This window comes from Crotalus tigris, unplaced genomic scaffold, assembly GCF_016545835.1.
Source record: "Crotalus tigris isolate CLP2741 ecotype Arizona unplaced genomic scaffold, ASM1654583v1 scf7180000020324.788712, whole genome shotgun sequence".
NCBI classification, from domain to species: domain Eukaryota; kingdom Metazoa; phylum Chordata; class Lepidosauria; order Squamata; family Viperidae; genus Crotalus; species Crotalus tigris.
Genome location: NW_024097964.1, coordinates 55,649 through 79,800, shown reverse-complemented (window position 1 = coordinate 79,800; position 24,152 = coordinate 55,649). Strand labels below are relative to the sequence as shown.

The following is a 24,152-nucleotide window of genomic DNA, read 5'->3' as shown; positions in this document are numbered from 1 at the left end:
TTCAGAATTCTAGAGGCTATCAAAGGAAGTTCATATGTAAAAACAACCATCAGTTCTGGAACCATGCTTGTATGTTGATCTAGCAGCTGTATTGGGGGAGGCAGAGAGTAACCTCTAAATGTAGAAAGAAAGAAACTTCAGAAACATGCTACCAGACCTGTAGAAGGATAATAGCTGTTTGGAGCCCGGGAGATGAGAAAAAAAATGGAATGTGAACTTAATTTTGTTAGAGGTGCCATGCCTGTGGATTGTTAACTATAGAAAGAAACGATATATCATTGTTGCAGGTATTTCCTATTATGAAATGGGAGAACACGATGAAATGGGAGAATATGAGAACATCGTGATTGTTTCATTGTCTTTTGAATTTATGTTGGGATACTGAGGGCAAGCAGAACAATTTTGGTAGACACATTGCTATAAAGACTTTTTTGGATAGAGATTTAGAATGATGAATATGAGGCTAGTTGCTCCTTATCTAGGATTAGGTAGAAAATAACAGCATTGGAAGAGAGGAATTTTAGGGAATAAGAGAAGAAAGTGACCAATTTTGAGACTGAATTAATAGTTCAGAGCCTCTCCTAGATGTTCTAAAACCTTGGTTTTAGGGAAATGTGTTTGTTGTTTCTGAGATGTTTTGTGCAAAAAATGTATGGAGTAGCTCTTTTACATAGACTTCTTTTCTTAGATCTCTCTCTCTCTCTCTCTCTCTCTCTCTCTCTCTCTCTCTCTCTCTCTCTCTTTCTCTCTCTCCCTCCCTCCCTCTCTCTCTCCCTCCCTCCCTCCCTCTCCCCCTTTCTCTCTCTTCAGAGAAAGACTCTCCAATTAGGTATTGTTTTGCATTCTATCTTTTATATTTGAGCAGGTCATTTTAATATGATTTAATGTCACAAAATATTTTGGAATTTAGCCAGTTAAGTTTATATTTCAAAGAGAAAGAAAGGAATTATACTGAATTATGAGTATTCTAATCATTTATTATTTTCTTAAGTATATGAGTCACCTAATTGCTATTTGCCCTCATGTTTAAATGTAATTTTAAAAAGAAGTATAGGGTAAAAATTATTATCTCCTATTATTATATAAATGCATATTTTGCCTATGGCAAAACTATTCCATTTTCTGGCTTAATTAGAGGAATTGTGGACTTGGGAGAAGCCCATGTATGAAATCATAGGTTATTTACAAGTCAGGATTTGGATAGGTTGCAAACATTTGTGTAATCACATGCATAGTCAGTCTAGCTTAGATAAAGCTTCAACACTGTATTTTTATGCAGGAAGGAGATACACAGGCATCTTTTAAAAACTACCATCCCTAACTATGCTGTGTAAACAATGATTTCTGTTGCAAGCTCTACTTTTTATATCCTGATTGGCTGATGATTTTTTAAAGCAATATGGTTAGCAATTGAATGACTGAAATGTAAGCTGTATGGATACATTTTCCACACATCTCTGTACTTCTTATATCTCTGGCTGCTGTGACTAGTACTGCGGCCACAGCTCATTTGATACTGCTGCAATTTACAGAATCAGAATGGTAAGATGCTTTTAATATTTTTTCCCATAAATTGTTGGTATTCGAAATGCAAAATACTATGCAGTAGAATCTGCTAGTGAGAACAACAGGAAGTATTTAATTAAAGCATGAAGCAACTGACAATCAGTAACACTATCAATGTTTTGTTGTCAAGGCACAGCAAGTTAGTAACAAATATCTCTGGTCCTGATCATATACATTTTAACAGAAACCTTGAGGGAACTGTTTGTTTGAGAAAATATGTGGTCTTTTTGGTGAATATAGTCTTATGCCATCAGTTGTAAACAAAACAAATGTTCAAAGATGATAATGATTTAGATTTACTTCTAAAGGTTTGTTTGCATATGTTGATTGCTGCTTTTGGATCACTTTGAATGAGTTTGTAATATTTGCCTGCCATTTATAACATCTTTAATAATTGAAGTAAAGCAAAGTATACTAAATCAATAAATAGACAATTTTGCTTCAATACATTTAGAAATCAGCAAAACCAGAAATCAGCAGAAGTGACCCATTAAGGAAGTAATGCTTGTCCATCTTCTGAATCTTTAGATTAGAGACTGGTGAGCAGGTTGCACTGCTTTTCCCAACTGGAAAAGTATTGATCATATTTTTTAAATTATGCAAACAGCCTCTTGTCTGAAAACCTTATAACCATTATAATAGTTTATCAGAACCACGAGACTATTAAGGCAAAAAATACATGCTATAGTGAGCAGTACGTATTTAATTGTTTCACATCTGAAAAGGAGGATATTTTACTCTTCGTAATTGAAATGAAAAAGCATCTAAGGCATCTTCTTTTAGCTGAACAGATATATTGTGCAACTTACCAGATTTTTTTTCAAATAAATTTGACAACTGAATTTAAGCATATACTTATATATCTTAGACTGTTTAGCTTCAGATGTGGTTCTCATAATTCTGAAATTAAGATGCCCAAATAAATCAGCTGATATACAGCATTGATTTGGTTTAAAAGTCAGGTCTAATATCCTGCTTGTGGCTTCTGATATGAATAGGAAAACAGCTTGTTTTTACTCCATTCTGTTATTCAGGCAGAAACTAAGATTTTCAGATTGTTTATTCCAGATCAACATGACTTACTCTTTATCCTCATAACAGTCTGAATGATTTCATTTTTCCTATTTGCACTGTCCATTTTATACAAGTGATTCTGTGTCTATATTCTGTCATGTCTGGTAATATATTCAGTACATATTCATTAAAATTATTGAATATTAGGGAAAGGTGAATTACGATTCTTAGTTGTATTAATTGATGGGATATCTAGGCATGGGCAGCATTTGAAATAACTGCTTTCATTGGATAGCATATGGCAGAATATAAGCAATACATATAATGGAATACCATACTATTAAGTCAAGTACACCCTAGTATTATTCTCATCCAAATATAAGTCAAGTTAAAGTGACCATGTCCTGATTAGAAACAATCTGAGTTCAGCTTGCATATTTTGTTCTTACATTTTTTATTTAATAAAAAATCCCAAATTCAAACTTTCATCTGTTACTCATGCATTCAATGATTTTTATACAATGTTTTGAAATATTAAAGCTTGTTACAAAGAAGTCAAGAAATGGTCCAATCAATGCACAAATGTAGAGAGCAACATGTTTAGAAATCATTTGTACTACTGAGTAACAAAAATATAGGTAGCATTTATAAAATGGAGTACTATTATTCAAGACATTAGAGTTTCATATATATATACAAGATTCAATACAATTTGTTTTGCATATAGATTTAAAAACAGGCATATCCTCCAAATGTCACTCTTCCATAATGTTGTTGTTTTACTCTTCTTACAATTTCAGATTTGTTACTTATTGTTTTCTCAGTACTCTTGCAGGAATAAAACTAGTACTGTAGTAGTCTGAATTCTGTAAAGAAAAAAAAAGGAGTTACTATGGTAACCAACTCAAAGCCTGACAGGGAATACTTTTAATTTCATTCTAGGGGAAAAGAACAGAAACAATATTGGAGACTAGGGCCAAAAAGAACATAATCTAAAGCAGGGAAAGGTTTTAATGTTAAATTATACAGAATAACTTATAACCTATGTTAAATTATACGCAATATTATAGACAGTATAGTTTTATATTAAAATATAGCTGAAAGAACATTGAGAAAGACAAATTGAAACTTGTACGTGATATTTAATATTTCAGTTAAATACCTATTTATCTTTGCTCTGTTTTTATTGAACATGAATACACCAAACAAAAAGACTAATCAGTTATATTATGTTTTAGAAGTATACAAATTCATAATTCACATAGTGTTAATTTTTTTTCTTACACTTATGAGAGTAATAGTCTTTTAAAATATTTCTTTTAACACATTTATTACTAACTGTAGTACAATGGTTTGGTGGTCCCGCGGGGGGGAGGGGGAACTGGTCTGCAAAAGTGGTGGGCTGGTGTGGGCGCAAGTTGAGCTGTGCAGGTGTGCCTGCCAGCCTGCTGCTAATGGAAGTCGAATTGCACACACGCATTCACTGGCCTACTGCTCAGAGGTAAATGTGGCTGTTTAAACTCTCATATGATGTTGTTATTCAGTCATTCAGTTGTTTTTCTGCCTTTGCGACTGATGGATATCATTTCACAAGGATTGTCTGCTAATAATTGTTTCTTTGTTGTAATTTATGTTTGTGTCAACAGTGATTGTATCTAGCAACCTTGTCTTCCGTGAATTTCCTTTGATATTTCCCCCCAAGCATTGGGCTTTTCTCTTGAGTCTTTTGCCTTTGCATTATGGTTCTAAAATATTTAAACATCACTATCCTTGTTAGTGCTTCTTGCAAGCAATCCAGTGTTATGCTGTTTAGTATTGTTATATTTTGCTTCCTATGGTCCAAACTATTCTCAACCATTTATCTCTAGCACCATAATTCAAAGGCATTAATTTATGTTCTCTTGGCCTTTCTGATGGTACAGTTTTCACAGCCATATGTTCCAATTGGGAAAAATATAGTCTTTACAATTCATGCTGTTATTGTCAGTGTGATGTCTCTGCACTTGAATATTTTGTCTAGATGTGTCATCTTTTTCACAAGTAGCAGATGTCTTTTCCTTTCATGGCTACACCATCACCATCCCTGTGAATTTTGAGCCTAGGAAGATAAGCATCAACTTCTCTGCTTATATCCATTGTTGGCATAATTTTTTTTAGTATTTTTTTTTTTAAATTGAGCAGCAGACCGGCTTTTGCATTGTTCTTTTCATCTTCAAGAAGAAATTCCTTAAGTCTTCCTCACTTCCAGCCATCATAGTTGTATAAACAGCTTTTTAAGGTTGTTGATATTTCTTCCAGAAATTTTAATTACAATTTTTATTTTTTTCTAATCAGCATTTTTCATTATGTATTCTACATGTAAGTTAAATAAGTAAGGTCATCATGTACAACTTTAGTACTTTTCTGATTCTGATTTAATTGCTCCCTTAATTGCTGTAAGAAGTTTCCTGGTTATCAAATTAATTGTTCAATTGGTCCAGTACACCTATGTTTTTAAGAGCAGTTCACAATTTGTTATAGTAGCCTATGCAGTCATTTTTTTATATGTTTGTTAATGTTATAAATTTCAGCTTAGAGATTTTTAAGCACTCAATTTATCGAATCTAATCCATTAAATGTATTCTTTATTTTCACTGCATAATCAAAGGAAACATTGCTGATGTTGTTTCTTGTGAATTTGGTGACCTTATTTGTTTTCTTTAGTTTGAATTTTGGTTTTGCAAGAAATTAAAGGTCTGATTCACAGACAACGCCTGGATTTGGCTTTTGCTGATTGAACAGAACTTCTCCATCTTTGCATATACTGTAGAGTATATTTGATTCCACTTTGTCTAGTGATACTCATATGAAGAAGTTGTTAGAAGCTAGTTGTTTTAGGTTGTTCAAAGAAGGAATCTGTTACAAATATTGAATTTAATTGACAGAACCATTTGTTGTCTGCTTTATTTCAGATGATATTTTCCTTTCAGGTTAAACATTCCAGTCTGCTATAATTAGCATGTTATCTTTTTTCTTGCTGGTGTGATATTGACATGGTGTTGCAAATTACACAGAATTGTTCATCTTCTGTTTACTTCATATCTGTGATCGGAACACGTCTAGCATCACCAAGCTGCCTTGGACTTTAAGGTGACCAACTTTTTTACAATGAAAAGGAGGACACAAATAAATTGAAGAAAAAAATATCGTAAATAAAAGAAACATTTTATTCATTGCAACAATAATACAGACAACTTGCATGTGCAAAGTTTGCCAGCCGGGTGTTTTGGCATGCTCAGCAGCAATTCCTATTGGCTTTCAAAAGCCAATAGCGGGAGTAGCACAGCTCATGCAAAAGTTGAAAAAAAAACCATCAAAAAAAGGTGCTGGAATGCTGTTCTGAGCGTTCTATGAGGGACAAAAAAGCCCTGCAGATTAGTCTTCAAATATCGAAAAGGAGGACATGAAGGAGGACACTTTTTGAGGGAGGACAGAACTTACAAAAGGAGGACTATCCTCCCTAAAGGAGGACGGTTGGTCACCTTATTGGACTTGAATTGACATAATTCTGTCATTTTAGGGGCTAATATTTGAATATTGATTTTGACATCCTTTTGTTAACAATAATAACTACTCTATTCTTCTGTTTCTTATTCACAGTAGAAGATCTACTGCTCTTCTGATGTGAAGTAACACATTCCAGTTTATTTAAATTCACTGACTGATTCTCAAAAGCAGTGTTCAGTCTTTCAGTTTCTGCTTTGAATAAGAGCTGGATGGCCTTAGAGAATTGAGGTTGAAAGAAAGAAATTATTTCAGTACACAGATGGCAGTTTTCTCTACAGATAACACTTAGCTATAGAGGGGGGAGATATGTGGCGTGCATTTGAAAAACAATCCAAGTTCGTTTGCAATATAATTTATTATGTCTTCTATCTTGCTATCAAAATAAATACATCAGGCCAACCTCCTCCAAGCTAGATCTTTTCTGATGTATTAGGATGGTAATTTCTCTGTTTCCAGCTAGCAGGCCTAATACCGCAAGAACATGGCAGATGGGGGAAGGCTATATTAATATGGTACTGTATATATCTGCATAAATATAGCTAAGGGTTCTAATCATTTCAAATAAATATATATCTTAGAGAATCTGACTAAAATTGGTGATTTCTGTGGGATGAGGTATTTATATTTAAAATAGAAATTATCATTAAGAGCCGAAAGAACAAGTAATTGATTCATAGTTGAACAAAAGGAAGGAAGCCATCTAAATTGATTTTTAAATTTTAAATCTAAGTTTAAAAGAACAAATTTCAGCTTGGGGATCTATACTTTTTAATTTTGTCTGCAGAGTTATTTGCACTAACATGAAATCACTGGGATAGTTGTCCAGAGATTCTTCAATGTACTTATGTATGCATTTTCAAGTCAGTGTTGACTCCTGGTGACTGCCTGGACTAGACAATATATTTTTTGGAAATGATTTGTCATTTCCTAGGGCTGAGAGAGAATACCTGGCTTAAGGTCACCCAGCTGGCTTTATTGTAAGGTGACCAACTTTTTTACAACAAAAAGGAGGACACAAATAAATTTAAGAAAAAAATATCGTAAATAAAAGAAACATTGTATTTATTGCAAAATAATACAGAATACACTATAATATGATAAATGCATAATAAAAAACATTCATAACAATAACATTTTATATTGTAATTATGCTTACATGCCTATTAATTATTTAAATGAGTACTTTTCCATTGAATGAATAATTTTTGTCAATGTATCATCTTCTAACAATATATTGGAAATATCTGAACAAGAAATATCCTTCATATTGAATTTTACGGCAAGTGCTGCAGCTAGAGTATCAATGTTCAATCTCGATTTCTCACGTCCAAAAATCTACACGGCTGGACTGCGCGGGGGTGGGCGGCGGAGGCAGGTGTTGTGAGCCAGGCGCTCCAGGATGGCCATGTAGATGCGCAGGGTGAGGTGGTGGCAGCGCAGGTCAGCACTGCGTAGACCACCAGCTGGCGCAGCCCATGGAAGGTCAACTGCCCGCCGCGCCCCCGCCCACAGCCGCCCTGCCAGCACTGCTGCCCTGCCGTAGAGAGCCGGCCCTACGGCTCGCAAAGCACCAGCCGCACCAGCTCCGGCCCTGCAGCCGCCCCCCAGCACCACCGCCCCCCTGCCCATCCCCATAGAGCCGGCCCCGCGGCTTGCAAAGCATCAGCCACGCCGGCTCTGGCCCTGCAGCCGCCCCCCCCCAGCCGCTCCCCAGCACCACTGCCTACCCTGTGTATCCCCGCATAGAACCGAACAGGGAAGATCAAGTGAAACTTAACGTTCCAGTCTCCTCCAGCTATCTTTGGAACTAAGAAGTAGGAGATCGTGTAGTTGGGTAGTAGTGAGGGGTGCAAGTTCCTGCAACTTGCACGTGCAAAGTTTGCCGCCCGGGTGTTTTGGCGCACTCAGCAGCAATTCCTATTGGCTTTCGAAAGCCAATAGGGGGAGTAGATGCAAAAGTTGAAAAAAAATTTAAAAAAAGGTCCCGGAACGCCTTCTGAGCGTTCTATGAGGAAACAAAAGCCCTGCAGATTAGTCGTCAAAAAGAGGACATTTAGGAGGACATTTTCAAGAGAGGACAGAACTCCCAAAAGGAGGACTGTCCTCCCAAAAGGAGGACGGTATATGGAAAAGGAAGACATTTAGGAGGACACTTTTCAAGGGAGGACAGAACTCAAAAAAGGAGGACTGTCCTTCCAAAAGGAGGACGGTTGGTCACCTTATTTATTGCAAAGGTGGGACTAGAACTTATGATCTTCAAACTGGCTCTCTTACTTGTATATTATTTAATTCTTTTCTTTTATCAGATTTCAGGAAGAGTACATAAGATTACTTCAATTATGTCTATTACTATATTTAATTTTTAAGATGGCATCATGGAGGTCACCTCGTTTCAGTGAAAGGGAGAGGTTTTTTTTAGTTTATATTAAATCATGGAGGATTTTTTTTTTATTTTGGCTCGTTTGTTTTGGAAGTTATGTTTTGTTATCTGATACATTTTAAGGGCACTGGTTCCAAACTCTGAGAGATTCTTGGGACAATTTTTGGTTGCTGCAATGGAACTTGCCATGTTCCCATGAGAGGCTTTCAGGTTGTTTACTTGCTGAAGATCAAGCTGCATCATTGTTGGAGGTTGTGGAGAGGCTGTAGAGGGCAGTGGTACCCAAAATAATCTGGACATATCCCTCTGAACATAGAGATTTTTTTTCCCCTTTTGTGGCCTGTGGCTATCGCTATAATTGGCCCAGCATCTAAGGTAGAGGTCTGACTGGATCTTTTGAGTTGCTGAGACTAATGCTGAATTTAATCTGTTTTTTGAATTGGCCATTTGGTCAAAGGGTGGCCAAAGGATGGCACCATTCCCCATCCTGCTGGCTGATTAGATGGCATATAGCACTGGTGGCGAACCTATGTCACGTGTACCAGAGGTGGCATTCAGAGTCCTCTCTGTGGGTATGCGTGCCATTGCCCCAGTCCTGCCTCCCCCAGTGGCCCCCTCCTCAACAGCAGCCCGCCAGAGGAGTCATCCCCAAGCATGGCCCGCATGGAGCAGAATAGCCAAGGACATGGCAGCCAGGCAGCGGGGACAAGACTCCACCCTCGTGCCCCGTCATGTGCAGATGATGCTGCAGGGCGCGGATGGAGGGCATGGCTGCCTTGGCGCTGCAGGGCTGCCTGGGCGATATGTGGTGGGCCATGAAAGTGGTGAGTGGCCCTGCGGGCAGGCAGAGAGGCAGGGCGGGGTCAGTTTTGGGTCAGTCTCTAAAAGGTTCTCAATCCCTGGCGTATAGTGTGGGCTGACAATATTTATCATTATCAAATTCATTTGATTGTTAGTCATCTCTAGAATTCCATGGACTTTGCTATGACACGTGAGAGAGATAAATGACTGAGACTGCTTCTCCAGGATTTCTCTGGATGGATCATTCTGTTGGAAGGAATTAAGGCTGGGTCTGTGGATCCTGATACTTTTCTAAGGACTGACTCAGGTCTGTCCCAGTGGATGCAAGAGAGGCTGGTCTGGATTAATTGGCCACTTACCTATATTTAACTTTTAGATGTGTATCGTAACATATATGTTTTGGGTACATATGTTTGCCTAAAATTTGATTCAGATGGATTGAGATGTTAATTTCCTATTGGAAAAAACTAAAATGCTTTTCATTGTCATTTTGCATAATTTGTGATTGTAAAATAAGATGAGCTCTTGTTTGAAAAAATTGCATAGTTTACTATGCAGCAACTACGCTATATTTGTTAGTTTTGATATGAAATAGAACATAAGATCTTTTACCAGTAGGTTTTAGGACATATAATTATTTGTCTTAGAAATCTAAAGACATGGCAGTATACAGCACAGCATCAATACTTTCCTGTCCCCCCCCCCAAATTAAATTTCATCGAGTGGCAGCCCTTATTTTCTTACCAAACTTCTAATGAGTGGGTGGAGTTCTCAGTAATGATAAGCTGTAAGGCAATAATAGTCCATCCATCCAAGGCAGATATGCTTTGAATTTTAGTATGGAATGGGAGTCATTCTTTATGCATACTATGGCTACTCTTCTTAGCATTATTTATTATGTTTATTTCAAAATAACCTGAAAGTGAGGGGTTTTGTGTTTTTGTCAATTCTTCAGCAGTCTGTTTTTCTCTAAAGTTAGGATAAGGTCAAAGCATTTTGTCCATATCATGATGTATAGTAAAAAAAAGTGTTAACATGGTTGTGATAAAATAGTCAAAAACAAGACGATGCTTTACCTTTTCTAATGTATCTTTCTTGATATAAAATTTGAGAAATTTTTAGATCAAAACAAAATATTTTTAGACTAAACTATATACAATAGTGTTTGGAATATCTGTAAAGATTCTTGACTATTTTGACCTCAATTTCTTCTTCTAATGTCTTTCAGTCCCAGCAAAAATGCATCGTGATTTTTGCACTGGTTTGCTGCTTTGCAATTCTGGTTGCACTGATATTTTCAGCTGTGGATATTGTTGGAGAAGATGAATATGGACTTACAGAAAAAAACTGTCAAAATAACTGTCGGTAAGAGGTAACAAACAAAGCTTCTTTTTTGGGGATAAATGGCTGCTGTGATGCAAAAGATACATAGAAAGAAAGTTTAAAACTTTCTTTAGAGGTACAAAAACAAGATGAATTGCAATTCATCTGTAAGAGCAATGTGAATGTCAGAATTTTGAAATAATCTCTAATTTGACAATGTCATCCATTTGAACCCAAAGCTCAACAGAGACATTTTTAAATGTGGGTTTAAATTAATTACATTGCATGGCCATATTACAATTTTTTTCTCATATTAACATAAACAAACATCCAAATGAATAGCAGAAATAAAGGTGAATATAATGTATGTCTCATATTTAAAATGTGATTTATCTGCAGGCATGATTCTTTAGTTAACCATGTTTTCAAATGTATTTTTCTGAACATAGTTCAGAATGTTTCTAGCAAAGCTTATACAGGAAAATAGAATTCCATCATCTCATTTTGCATGCTGTTGTTGATAGCTCTATTGTTCTCCTTATTTTCTTGAACCTATGCAAGTCAAGTCTACTTTGGAACGAGAAAGGTGCCAAAGTAAGCTTGGAATTAGAATGTGAATATACAGTTGACCACCTATAAACTATAAAAGACCTTTTCTTCTTGATCCTAATGCTTTTCACAAATGGAACATGCTGTTCATTAAAATGGAATGCAGTTATTGTTTTTTTCCCCTAGACTTCTGGACTGGGTCTCTGGAATTAGCAGCTGAATGTAACTTAATTATGAACTTTTGACCTTGGCCCTATGATTATTCTCTCTGTCTTGTTTATCTATTTATTTATTAATTAATCAATTTTATATAGCCACCCATCTCATGAGAAGTGACAGTGGGAAACAGAATAGTCAATACAAACAATGCTTATATAAAAACAGGAGTTTTTAATGCTTACTTTCAGTATCCATCCAGTATCCAACAGCTTAATGTAATCAGAAGCTTGCAATGTTATCCTACCTTGCAATTCTTTTAAAAAGTCAGAGTACATAAGATGAATTTTAGAAGTAATGTATCCATTTAATATATCCATTTAAACATAGAGTGTCAAGGTTCCGACTAATGGAACACTTCAAAGAACTTCCAGGCATTGTTTATCCTAAAAAGTCTTTAATCATGTAAACACAGTGTCAGTACACGGCATGGAGGATGCCAAGATCTGAACTCCCCTCCCCCGCACATAACATTCCAGCCTATTCCCCTCCTCTATTTTGCAGTCATAAATCACATTCTCCAATCAACCCGAAGGGCAAAGGTTCACTTCCATTCTGTAGCCCGAGTATTTCTTATCTTAATTACTCCCCACACACATTCTTTCTCCTCCCCTCCCAGCATCATCTAAGTTAACTCTAAAAATACCAGACAGTTCTGCATATTTTGCCAAAGCAAGAATATCCAATGTTAGCAGCGTTGACATAGAGCCTTTGACTCATTCAAATTATTTATAAACTTTGTAAATAAGGCCCAGCAGGTGTTTGTTTTATGTCAAAGTTTACATCCTTACTTTTGTCATTTTTATTACATCATTTTTGAGATATTTTGGTTATTTTATGCTTCTTACCTTGTAATATTTTATAAGATCTTTTATAAGATAACTAACTTTGATATTATTTTGTTATAGTATTATGTATTCTGTTCTAGGTTTCATATTGAATGACAGGTAGTTTACCATTTTATAGAGAAAGTAATTTATAGATAAATAAGGTGTACGTTATCATGCACAACAACACTAAAAAGCAATGCACACTAATATTCATACGAACTGAAATTAGATTTCATATGTTTAAATTAATAGATAATAAAGTAGCATAAAATCAAGTGCCTACATTTTGAAATGTGGACAAGAATATTTTTTAGTTTTTTAAAAAATTTCTTCCTAACTTTTTCGTTTAAAATTATAAATGTATGCATATCTTTTATTTGTTAATTCAAATTATCTTCTTGCACTACATATAAATTTGATATTGGTATGTTTTTTTCCCTTCCTTTTCTAAGAAAAAGGGCATTTTTAATGAAATGCTGACCTTCTGTTTAAAACAATAAACTGTGCCATAAAAGAGAATATCAACATCAAAGTTGTCCTGTGGAATCTTTGGTGCCCTCTAAGTTGGGTTGTTTGCTTGGAGATGTTTCATTATCTACCTAGGTAACATAATCATTGCTAATGTTACCTAACGATGCTATGTTATTGCTAACCTAATGAAACATCTACAAGCAAACAACCAAACTCAGAGAGCACAAAAAAACATGCATTTTGTGCAAGTGAGAATTATATTGAGAGCTATGCATAGAACATATTTTTTCATATCAGAAGTGTTGTTATGTTATGATATGTTATATTCAAATAATTCTTGAAAATAAGTGATTCCATGTATCCAGAAGGGAGAAAGCCTTGATAAAAGTAATATGAAATTTGGCATGCAATACAGTACAGTATATGTATTCCCAAGCACATTTTATAAATTGCAGTTTTTCCCTTTTATCTTCACTTATTCTACTTTGTAGTCCTCTGTCTTGCTGTATGTTGGAATTTTAGCTGTCTTTGGGCTGTTTATTTTATGGTTTGCTGGACTGATGCACCTTCACATGTTAGGTAACAAAGGAAGTGAGTAACCATAGATACCCATGACATTTTTGGCATTAGGAAACAATAAACAGGTTAACCATATGGCTTATAAGGGTTTGTTTTCTTTAAATGGTATTCATCAACAGTCTCCATGACTCATCACCTTTCTATTATCCAAAGAGAAATACGTTTTTGTGTATATTGACAATAGACTTTTCTTTTCATTCACATTTGCATTTTTGTATTTCAGTAATACGTGATACAATGTTCCTTGTCTTGTTCTTACATTTGGTAAGAATTTGGAATGTTTAAAATCTTTTCTCAATTAGTGTATATTTTCAGTGCTCTCAAGTAACTTCTGAATACATACACACATATCCATCCATTCATCCACATATATTTCTATCTTCTCACCCACTTATTACTCTCACACTCAGCAATTCACTGATACCAAATGAACTATCTCACTGCAAAGACTCTTCTCAGACTCCCCTCCCCTGTCTTAGAAGCAACTGCAATAAACTCCACCTCATTTTCCCAAGCCAGGAGATACAGTAAACCGTGCAAAATTCTCCATTACCAACTGGATGAGTAGCTAATGACCAGCATTTTGAACAATGTCTTGCAAATGTTTTTTTTTTTTAATAAATTTCAGTGATGGGCTTCAGGACCATAAAGCCTTCAGAAAATTTTCCTCCTTGAGTTGCCATTTGCACAGGTCCTAATATCACGGGTATCAGGTGTAGCCATAGTTATAAGTTCAACTCCTGTCCTCAGAACGCCACTGTAGGGCATTGCATGCCAAAGCAACTAGACACAGGGCAGTTTTTTCCCTTGTGCCATCAGGAAGGGATCAACCTATTTTCCAAAACACCTGAAGGCCAGACAAGGAATAACAGATGGAAACTGATCAAGGAGAGATTCAACCTAGAAATAAGGAGAAATTTCCTGACAGTGAGAACAATCAACCAATGGAACAGATTGCCTTCAAAAGTTGTGGGAGCTTCATCACTGGAGGCTTTCAAGAAGAGACTGGACTGCCATCTGTCAGAAATGGTGTAGGGTCTCCTGCTTGGGTGGGGGGTTGGACTGGATGACCTACAAGGTCCTTTCCAATTCTGTTACTCTATTCTATTCTACTCTGCTGAATACCTAATCCTCACAGTATTGTCTTACTGTCATCCAAAAAATTCTTTCAGTTGAAACTCATTTAAAATGCATAGTATTATTTAAAATTTATAATGGCTTCCTAATGCACATAGGTGTCAAAATTCTGCTTATAAAAGAAAATCTTCCTTAATGTTAGAATTAAGAAGGCCAAACACATCTCTTTGAGAATGTGTCTGGCCTTCTGATCCATGCTCCTCTTGCCAAGGAAAGACCTTCAGACGACCCTGTCTAGATGTCCTCACCAAACAATATTAGGTAAGGCAATCTCTTAACAGGAAGGTTTTTGATCATAGACTGTTATTTGCCCATAATCCTTCTAAACCAGCGGTTCTCAACCTATGGGTCGCGACCCCATTTGGGGTCAATCGACCATTTTTCGGGGGTCGCCAAAGGCGGCGATCCGCCATTTTCTCCCCTCCGGGGGCGGCGCCACGCATGCGCGCCGCGCGTGGGGGCGCGGCCGCGCATGCGCATAACGTTTGTGACGGGGGTCGCCGTCACACAAACGTTGAGAACCGCTGTTCTAAACCTTAATATTCTTAAATAGATAGTTTTGGAAAAGTGCAGCAAAAAGAATGAAGCTAGGCTCAGTAGATATGTAACTTTTCATTTCTGTTTCCTATTAGTAGATTAACGTGTGGTAGAGTTATTACACTTGAAGGGCAGGGAGATTGTAATCTGGGCATCTTTTTCTTCTTTCATTACTTATTTAGAGTTGATGGGTATAGGAAACTAGATAGTGCTAAAATGCATTTTCTTTTTTACTCCTGGCTTTTCCATACCCTATAAGTTTGTTCCTCTTTCTACACAGGTTTCTAGATCAAGGTGATACTGGATACATATCTATCATGTATTCCATTTTGGGATAAACAATGTAGGGAGAGTGCAGAAAAAGGTAAAAAAACACTAAGCCAAAGAAATTAAAGATCTGAGATAAGAAAAAGAAACATAGCATAATCTAATTTACACCAACACATTCACTATATATCTCATTATACTTCCCTGTCCTTTCAAACTGTCATTGCAGGCAACATATCTATACTGCAACCACTTCATATTTTCTTCATTAACTTCTCACATTTTTCAGTTTTCCCCTTCCTCTCAATCTATTTTGGAGTAGGATTCTCATTCATTCTCTCAGTATGACCAAACCACCTCAACATATTTCTTTTGTACTTCTTAGCTCATATCCATATGCATTTAGTTACTATTCATAGTTTATTCTTTCTCTCACTCACTCCCCCTCACTTCCTCTTCTTTGTTAATACTTTTTAAGTACATTTAAATTCATTTATATGCTTAGAATACATTTACAGCAAATGCATTTCTTGTTCTACATTCAGTTTATATTTATATTTTTCCTGATATTTCCAGCTCTTATTTTTATTTAATGTACTGGAAGACGCATATTGTCATACAGTGCCATTTTCACTCTTTTTGATAAACAATCATTCATCATAACAGACCACAACTTTACCAATATTTGTACTTAAATTTCTCATTAATAATATCTTTAATAATCATTTCACCAAGATATAGGCATTCATCTACTTGCTATAGTTTTCATCATTTATTTATAACTGGTGCTCACTCTGTATTTTCTCTGTCAAGGACCAAGCCATACCTTGATATTTTGTCAGTTTCACTATGTTATATATCATTTTAGTGTGTTTTGCAGTAAAGATACCCTTGACCTGATTGACTTTTTTCTTGCTCATATTTATCTTCCTTGCAATATATTAATCATTAGTCACACTTCGAGAAGCAGTTTGCATTCTTAATCTATTGCCACTTAACCAGAAAATTTTTTATTACAACAAAATTTCTTCTGATGGAAAAATATTTTTTTGCCTCATAGTGAAAATATGATGAAAAACTTGACCCTGTGTTTTTTGTTTCTATTATTATCTCATTGCTTTTAAAATCTTATTCTGGGAGATGGTCCACCTTGGAAGATAGAGATCAAACAATTGGTCTATCTAACTCAATGCTATCTGCACTGAATAGCAGAATCTCTTTAGAAATTATACTTCAATACATTTTAGATTTTATTTTCAACCAGATACTATAATAGAACTTTAACATTTTTAAAAATTTAAGTCATTTAACTTTAAAAAATAAAATCAATTTTAAAATGTTTTATTATTAATATACTGTTAACTGGGAATTCATGTCACATCTTTGTGTTTAATACCAACACATGTAATTTATGGATGATCTATCAGATGAAAAGTAATAAATTCATAAATAAAAAGCAGCACCTTTACAGCTAGATGCCTAGTGAATTCAACTAAAGGATAAGAATGATTCAGTTCAAAGAATTATTAAACTATGAATAAATCCATGGCCAAGTGTCTTTGCTTCTATAGAAACTTTGAATTTAGTTTTCTTGAGATTTTGGACAATGATTTAATGAAAGATCACATAAAATATTTGTTTACATTCCACATAATCACTGATTTTTACCAATAGAATGTGTAGCAAGATTAGTAAAGGTTGGTATCTTGAAATGTTAGAGATCCATACTACCATTTAAGTTAAGTAGCACTATACTAATTGAAAGGCAAATATAAATCCTAATATAACTAGCTTACTGTTCTCTATAATCCTAAACATATTTAAAACTGAAAGCAGATAGCATTTGCAATCATTAATGCTAATTTGGGAACAAAATATGGAATAACAAGAAGGAAGGTATGTGCGGAGTAATGTATGCAGAATAATGTATCATAAGTCCCCCCACATCCAAACTCCAAATCTTCAGTCAAGGCAGTGTAGAAGAAGACCAGGCTGAGCCCAAGGGAGGGATCAAACGTGTCATAAGTCATGAATACCTGCAGGCCCCCAAAAGATCTATGTCCAGCCTACCTTGAATATCTTTCTTATCTCCCGTTCATTTCCCTTGACCGTCAGTTGGTCAGATTCTTGTAAAGAGCTTAAGCTTGGCAATAAATCTTTATACTGATTTGAACAGTCTGAATCTCCTGAGTTCCCCAGCGCTTGACAGGCAAAGATCAAAGATTCCTCCTTCCCACTTTTCATAAAGAAGCCCCCAGGGAACTGATGCATTTCTGAAATGGGAACATTTGAAAACCTGTTTCGTTTTCTTTGTGTCTTCTCAGAGTTGCTCTTGTGGAAAATATTCCTGAAGGCATAAACTATTCAGACAGTGCACCATCCCATTTGTCTCTTTTCCAGGGATGGATGAATTTACTTAATATGGCTAAAGCATCTGTTGACATAGTATCTTCCCAATGGAACCTCAGTCACAGTCATCCAACTCCATGGCAGGTAAATTTTTAAAAATTTTCAAGTCTTATTGTCTGCTTGGTGTACATTTTACAATTCATTCTTGCCTGAGTCTGAATCCTTCAGGTTTTATTTATATAAGAAAATAATTTCTGGTTATTCTCATTGTGAGATTGAAGCAATTGTCTGTAGAATAGTCTTTCAGAGTAACTAATAATATTTCATATCATATAAGTTTAATACTGAAAACAGTGATATCAGATTATAAAGAGTTTCCTAACTTGATCATGGGCTTTTCATGTTTTATTATAATGATATTTTTCATATGCATTTAGACAGAAAATAAAGTTCTTTTTAAAGATATCTCTTTCAAAATTACTAAATTAGTTTACATACTCTAATAAACTATCCTGACACTTTCTCGGATTGCAAAGATATCAATTGGATTCTGGGAATTGTTATTTAATGAGGATGAAAAGGTTGCAATAAAGCAGCGGTTCTCAACCTTTGTGTGACGGCAACCCCCGTCACATGTGCGGCACAGCGCGCATGCGCGGCGGCGCCCCCTGAGGGGGAAAAATGGCGGATCGCGTTGTTTGGCGACCCCCGTAAAATGGTCGTTTGACCCCAAATGGGGTCGCGACCCATAGGTTGAGAACCGCTGCAATAAAGGATAAATAATACCCATTTTCTCAGTGAAATTCCTTTCTGTTTGTTCTTTAGTAATGTTAGTTTATCACAGCAATTTTAAACAGTCTTATTTTTTTCCTATAGTTAGAACAAAAAGTATTTCTAACATAGGGCAAATGCGATTTTTGTGTGGTTTGTGAAGTCTCATAGTAATGAGAAGGAAATTTTATTGTCTACATTGTTTATTTTTATAAAAACATCAATACCATTTATGAAAATTATATTTTGATGAATTAGTCTCAAGTTAATGCTATAAGCAATGTAATTAATATTCTTTAAATATAAGACCACAGATTGGTTAAAGTAGGATGTCCCTGCTCCATAATTCAAAATTCCTGTAAATTACAAATATCCAGGGCTTTTTTTCTCATAGAACGCCCAGAACGGAGTTCCGGCACCTTTTTTGGATGGAACCTTGTAGGGTAGGCAAGGCGGGTTGTATGACGTGTGTGAGTTCTGGCACCTTTTTTTTTTTTTTTTTTAAGAAAAAAAGCACTGCAAATATCTATCCAAAATTGTTCAGGTGTCTGTCAGATATTCAGTATGATTGTTTGTTTTAAAATACTGTATTTACAGCCTACCTAATCCAAATGGATTGAGGAATTTGGAAGGTTTAGATTCTTCCAAAACACTTTCCAATATAATGAGTGATTTAGAGGTTTAGGAGTTGCTAATAATTTTGAACTGTGAAGTCAAAAGATGTTTTAATTGAATGTTTGTTTATTCCATCCTCTGGTATTTAGCATATTAATATATTTATAAGGAATTAAGATGATTCCAAACATTAGTACTACTTTTTGCTCTAACACTCTTAAGAAGGATATACCTGCAATTTTTAAATGAATATAGTTCCAGTTTGTCAGTTTTTCATATAAACAGAGAATGAACTATCACAAAATCAGCCAAACAGGCCTTGAAAAAATCAGTTTTTGCAACCTTTGGTGTTGTAAAAACTGAATTTTTAGTAAAAGAACAACCAAGCCCCTGCTGAAACATTGGCGAGATCAAGTGTTAACATTATAGCTATGCACAAAATGGTTTTCAAGAAAGATCATTTAGATTCCATTTAAATAGTTCTCAATTCCTACCCCAGGGTGAAAGATGGACATCTAGAAAACTAAATCTTCTTTGTACAGAAATTGCAATTTAAATAGAAAAAAAATATCTCAGTATCTATCCATCCCAAACTAAGGGATCTCTCTTTGTATCTGTATATAAATCTAGAATTATATTCATTTAATAGCAATTATTCTTCCCCATAATTTCATGGGAATTTCAGTCATCTATTTATATCAGCAACTCAGTTAACAACCGTCTTGCCTAGCAATGGAAATTTGGGGCTTAACTGTGTTCATAAGACAAGGACCACCTGTACAAGCTTGTTCCACTTGTGTGTGTTGCATTGTATATTATGGGTGTGTCTAGAATTACAGTGTTTTTCTAGAATCAGATGGCTTCCAAACACAATGTCACTATGTTTTGTTGGGGAAAAGCCTGCTTCTCCTGACCATAGCCTTAAGAATTTATAGGCATGCTCCAAAAAATGTAATTGTATCACATCAAAGCTTTTTCTGGATTCAGTAGAGGGACCACCACCAAATTCAAGTTTCTGTCAATGCATTTTCTAAAATGCTGAGTAGCAGCTTAATGTAATCAGAAGCTTGCAATGTTATCGTACCTTGCAATTTTTTTAAAAAGTCAGAGTACATAAGATGAATTTTAGAAGTAATGTAGTTTTGCGATCTCCATGCCAAACTGCCATACTGTCAAAATTTAGCATGTAATTGCTTTTCAAAATTGCTCACTGATTTTTCTGATAATGTAAAGGCTTCTAATCATTTTAACTTTTTGGCTTAAAATTAGACATCTTGCATAGAGTTCTTACTGAAGGGGAATGTAAGATATCATTCTGCTTGTTATTATCTTCCTGACTTTATAAACTTCAAATCCTTTTTCCAAACAGTAGTTTTAAAGTCTTATAAAAGCACTATCACACAACACAGTATATTTTATATACATAGATACAATGACATTGATTTTTTTTAAAAAAATAATGTTTATTAAGAATTATTTCATAGATTAAACATGAAATAGTATAAAGATTAAAGAGCAGAAAAAATGAGGTGAAGTGAAAAAGTAAGAAAAGTGTGAAAGAAAATATAAACAGAAGAAAAAAGAAATTACATCACCATTCTTTTCTTCCCATAATCAACCTTTTTAATCAGCAAATCCATACACAATCAATTCATTTTTTTCATTTTCAGCAAAAATCCATAAAAGATTTCCAGTTTAATAAAAATATAATTATCATATCCCTAATTCAGTCAATTTTGCCATTTACACATGTTCCATCATCTTTACAATCCATTCTTCCATTGTAGAGATTTCAGTATTTTTCCAGTGTTCTGCATACAGTAGTCTTATTGCAATTACCATATACTAAACCAATCATCCATAAGTCTTTTCTAATTGGTTATCCATAAATCCCATTATAAATTATTCTGATTTCATTTGAATGTGAGTCTTTAGAATTCATTGCATCATTATATTTATTTGTATCCAATATTTTTTGTTTTCCACAAATCTACCATGCATGTTAAAATGATCCTTCATATTTTCCACATTTCCAATGGTGATTAAAGGTATTTTTATACATCTTAACTTATTTCTCTGGTGTCATATACCAACAGTACATTATTTAGTAAAAATTCCCACTTAAATTGTAACACAATGTGACTTTCAGTCCTTTTAATTATTTTTTATCCCAATTGATCCATCTCTATATATTATAACCAAAATTCTTATCTCATTTTACCATGCACTGGGGAACACAGTGGCTCACATGGTTAGGATGATGATCTGACAATTGGCAGGCTCGTGTTTGAGACCCAGTTACTGTCATGTGGTGGGATGAGTCCTATCACTCCTTCCAGCTTCTGCTGACTCAACAATTTGAAAGTGGACTGTAGTAGATAGATGGGTAAGACTTCATTGAGCAACCTAATAGGAACATGAAAGGACCCCATTTGGGCATCCCCTCGGGGATGGTGATGTCACTGGTTGATCCTTTCACCACAGAAGCCCTTTGGTGCTTCTGATACAGAAGTATAGTATCATGCTCCATTTAACTTTCTCTTCTTCCATTTCAAATCTCAGCAAAAATTTATACATTCCATATTTGTCAGTTTCTGAGTCCATTTTATCCTTTTTCAATTCCCAGTTACCTTTTTATCTATATTAAATCTCTTTTTAAATGTGCATATCAGAACCATTCAAAAATAAATTCTTCTGTAGTCCACTGTTCTTCTGACTTCATTTTAAGCTTTCCAGGTTCCATAAACACATTGATTTTATATATAATGTAATCCCTGCTGATCACACTGGTCCCTTCATTTAAATGCTGTCATCTTGTAGGACTTAGGAAGTGTGCCTTTTCTATGGCAACCTCTGTCCTATGGAGACTCTTCCCCCTAAGGTCTAGAAGCTCCCCACCTCCTTAATCTTCTGAAAAGCACTTAAGACAGGGGTGTCAAACTGCTGTTTCACAGGCCAGACGTGTCATCTGGAAGCCGCGCCCACCCCATTGCCGGCAATGGCAAAACTGTCCTGATATGTTGCGTGACATCACGTGACATCGCTAGTTTGACATGTCTGACTTAAGATCTAGGTTTACCACCAACTGCTGAGGTTGGCATGGAATAAACTTGTGGGATACATGGGAAGGTTTAATTGTAGCATCTAGCCCTTTCTGCTTTAATTACATTTTTATATATTGTTTTATTTTGGGCTTGTGAACTGTCCGAAGTTTGGTTTAAAATGGGTGACCATATCAATGTTTTACATAAGTAAATAAATAAATATTTTCCTTATAGGGGCAACAAATTTTTGAAAAATTGGAAGAATTATTGTCCCAAAATATTGAAATAAAATTAGTGAGTGATATTCTTCACAAGAAGTCCAAATTATTAATTGACTTGGAAAAAAAGGGTAAGGGCATGAACTTTATTTTGTCTTATTATAGTGATAAAGCTATATTGTTTACATCACACATATGGGTAGTTTATATGGTATGCAAAACCATTGCTGGATTATACCAGTCAAGCATTTTTAATTTTCATTGAGTTTTGTGGAAAATGATTGAACATGATTAAATATTTTGTATTGCATAAATAGTTTCCTTTGATCAAATTATGCCAATTCATATTAAAAACCGAAAGCACTGTTGCTGGATGTATAAATATTCAAAATAATGCTGATAGTAAACAAAGAACAAACTTACAAATGCACTCAGTTTTTTTCTGCAATGCCCTCATTGGCATCAGGTTCCCTCATTGGCATCAGGTATATGATAGTTATATATTTTTATGGTGTCTCTCCATGTTACTTATTTTTGAATCATAAACAGAGCACAATCAAGTCAGAATGGAAATATACTTTATAAACCTTATATTTTAATATGGTACACTCTGAGAGAAGACATTCATAATACAATTTCGTATTAATAAGTTTTAAACAAATAATTGAAATTAAGTTCTCTGCATATTGGGAAAAAAATCTGTTAGTATGATAAGAGAACCTGAACATTTTTCTGTCCCTGAGACTAATAATATATTAGTCATACAAAATGTATAAATAAAATGTAACTGTTCATTACAGAATCCAAATATAGATTTTAATCCATTATATGGATTTCAGATTTTTTTTTTTTTTTGCCAATTTGATACATATGATGATGTACGTTCAGCTTTATTGAAATATTTGTTCTATGGACTGCTGTATTTATTTGTCAAATAAAAAAAATTCATATTGTGATTGACGGATAATGAAGTAAAATTGGATACTCACCATTTACAATACAATTTATTAATTATTTTATTGGTAAAGTATACATTACTGAACACCTAGAAGTTTGTAGTGTTTAACAAACCAGATTTTTTCTGAAATAAAAACATTTTGAGCCAAACAAATCAAAGCTACACATTTATTTTGTTTAAAGAAAAAGTATTTCATTTGTCTGCATTATTATTAAATTTAGAAACTACAAAAAAATCTTGATAAGTAAAATTGTTCCTGGCACTATAAGCACTATAATTTTTCCTTTGTCCCTTGTATTTATTTTTCAATATTTTACAATTGCTATTTACAATTGGTATTGTAACAAATATAATTACTTAAAAATGCAAGGCTAGCAAAGAGGACATTGTTGGAATTTGCCTTAATTGTAATCTGTTTTATGGAGAAGTTTTAAGTTTATTAATGTGAAAAATAATGTATAAGCAGTTTAAACTTTCCATAAGTTTAAATCAGGTGTAGATTTATCTTCTAATAACCTATTTCAGTTCTTCATACTACATTTATAGAAATGCAGAAATACCGCAGTTATCTCTCTATATCTTTACCTTGTTACTATTTTAATAGGGGTTTTATGCTTTTATGTAATTCATAATTTACTCTCATCATTTACTGTGTCCATGTCAAGCACTAAAAGGGTCTACTATATTACCTAGTGAAGATACATATTCATCAACATTCAACTCACCAATACTTTAAACCATTATCGTGTCAACATTCAATTATTCAAGATGCTCTATGGGAATGTAAGCTAATTTTTGTACAAAGTTTCATTAACCAAATATTACAGGCAGAGAAACAAGTTCAGGGCTTTTATTATTAGCAAATATTCTGAAACCTAAGATTAGATGCACTGCATCTATTTGGGAGGGGGAAGTAAACATGTTTTTTTTAAAAAAGAAAAAAGAAAAAACCCTCCCATTCTAGAACTTCTTTGTAATTCA

The 24,152-nt window shown here is 34.7% G+C and overlaps 1 protein-coding gene across 9 annotated transcripts in view; it reads left to right on the top strand.

The window, feature by feature from the left end:
- Window positions 1–24,152, top strand: part of PLD5 (phospholipase D family member 5) — a 105,268-nt gene that overhangs the window by 50,263 nt on the left and 30,853 nt on the right. For 4 of the 9 annotated variants that reach the window (XM_039366441.1, XM_039366440.1, XM_039366439.1 and 1 more), the window contains exons 2-4: window positions 10,536–10,679; window positions 17,541–17,709; window positions 22,230–22,344. In XM_039366441.1, coding sequence (XP_039222375.1) covers window positions 10,630–10,679; window positions 17,541–17,709; window positions 22,230–22,344 — 334 coding nt within the window. In that variant the 5' untranslated portion in view covers window positions 10,536–10,629. Of the gene's footprint in view, window positions 1–1,523; window positions 1,543–10,535; window positions 10,680–17,540; window positions 17,710–22,229; window positions 22,345–24,152 lie in introns of those variants that run through there. The other 5 variants (XM_039366436.1, XM_039366435.1, XM_039366437.1 and 2 more) reach the window with 3 other exon arrangements.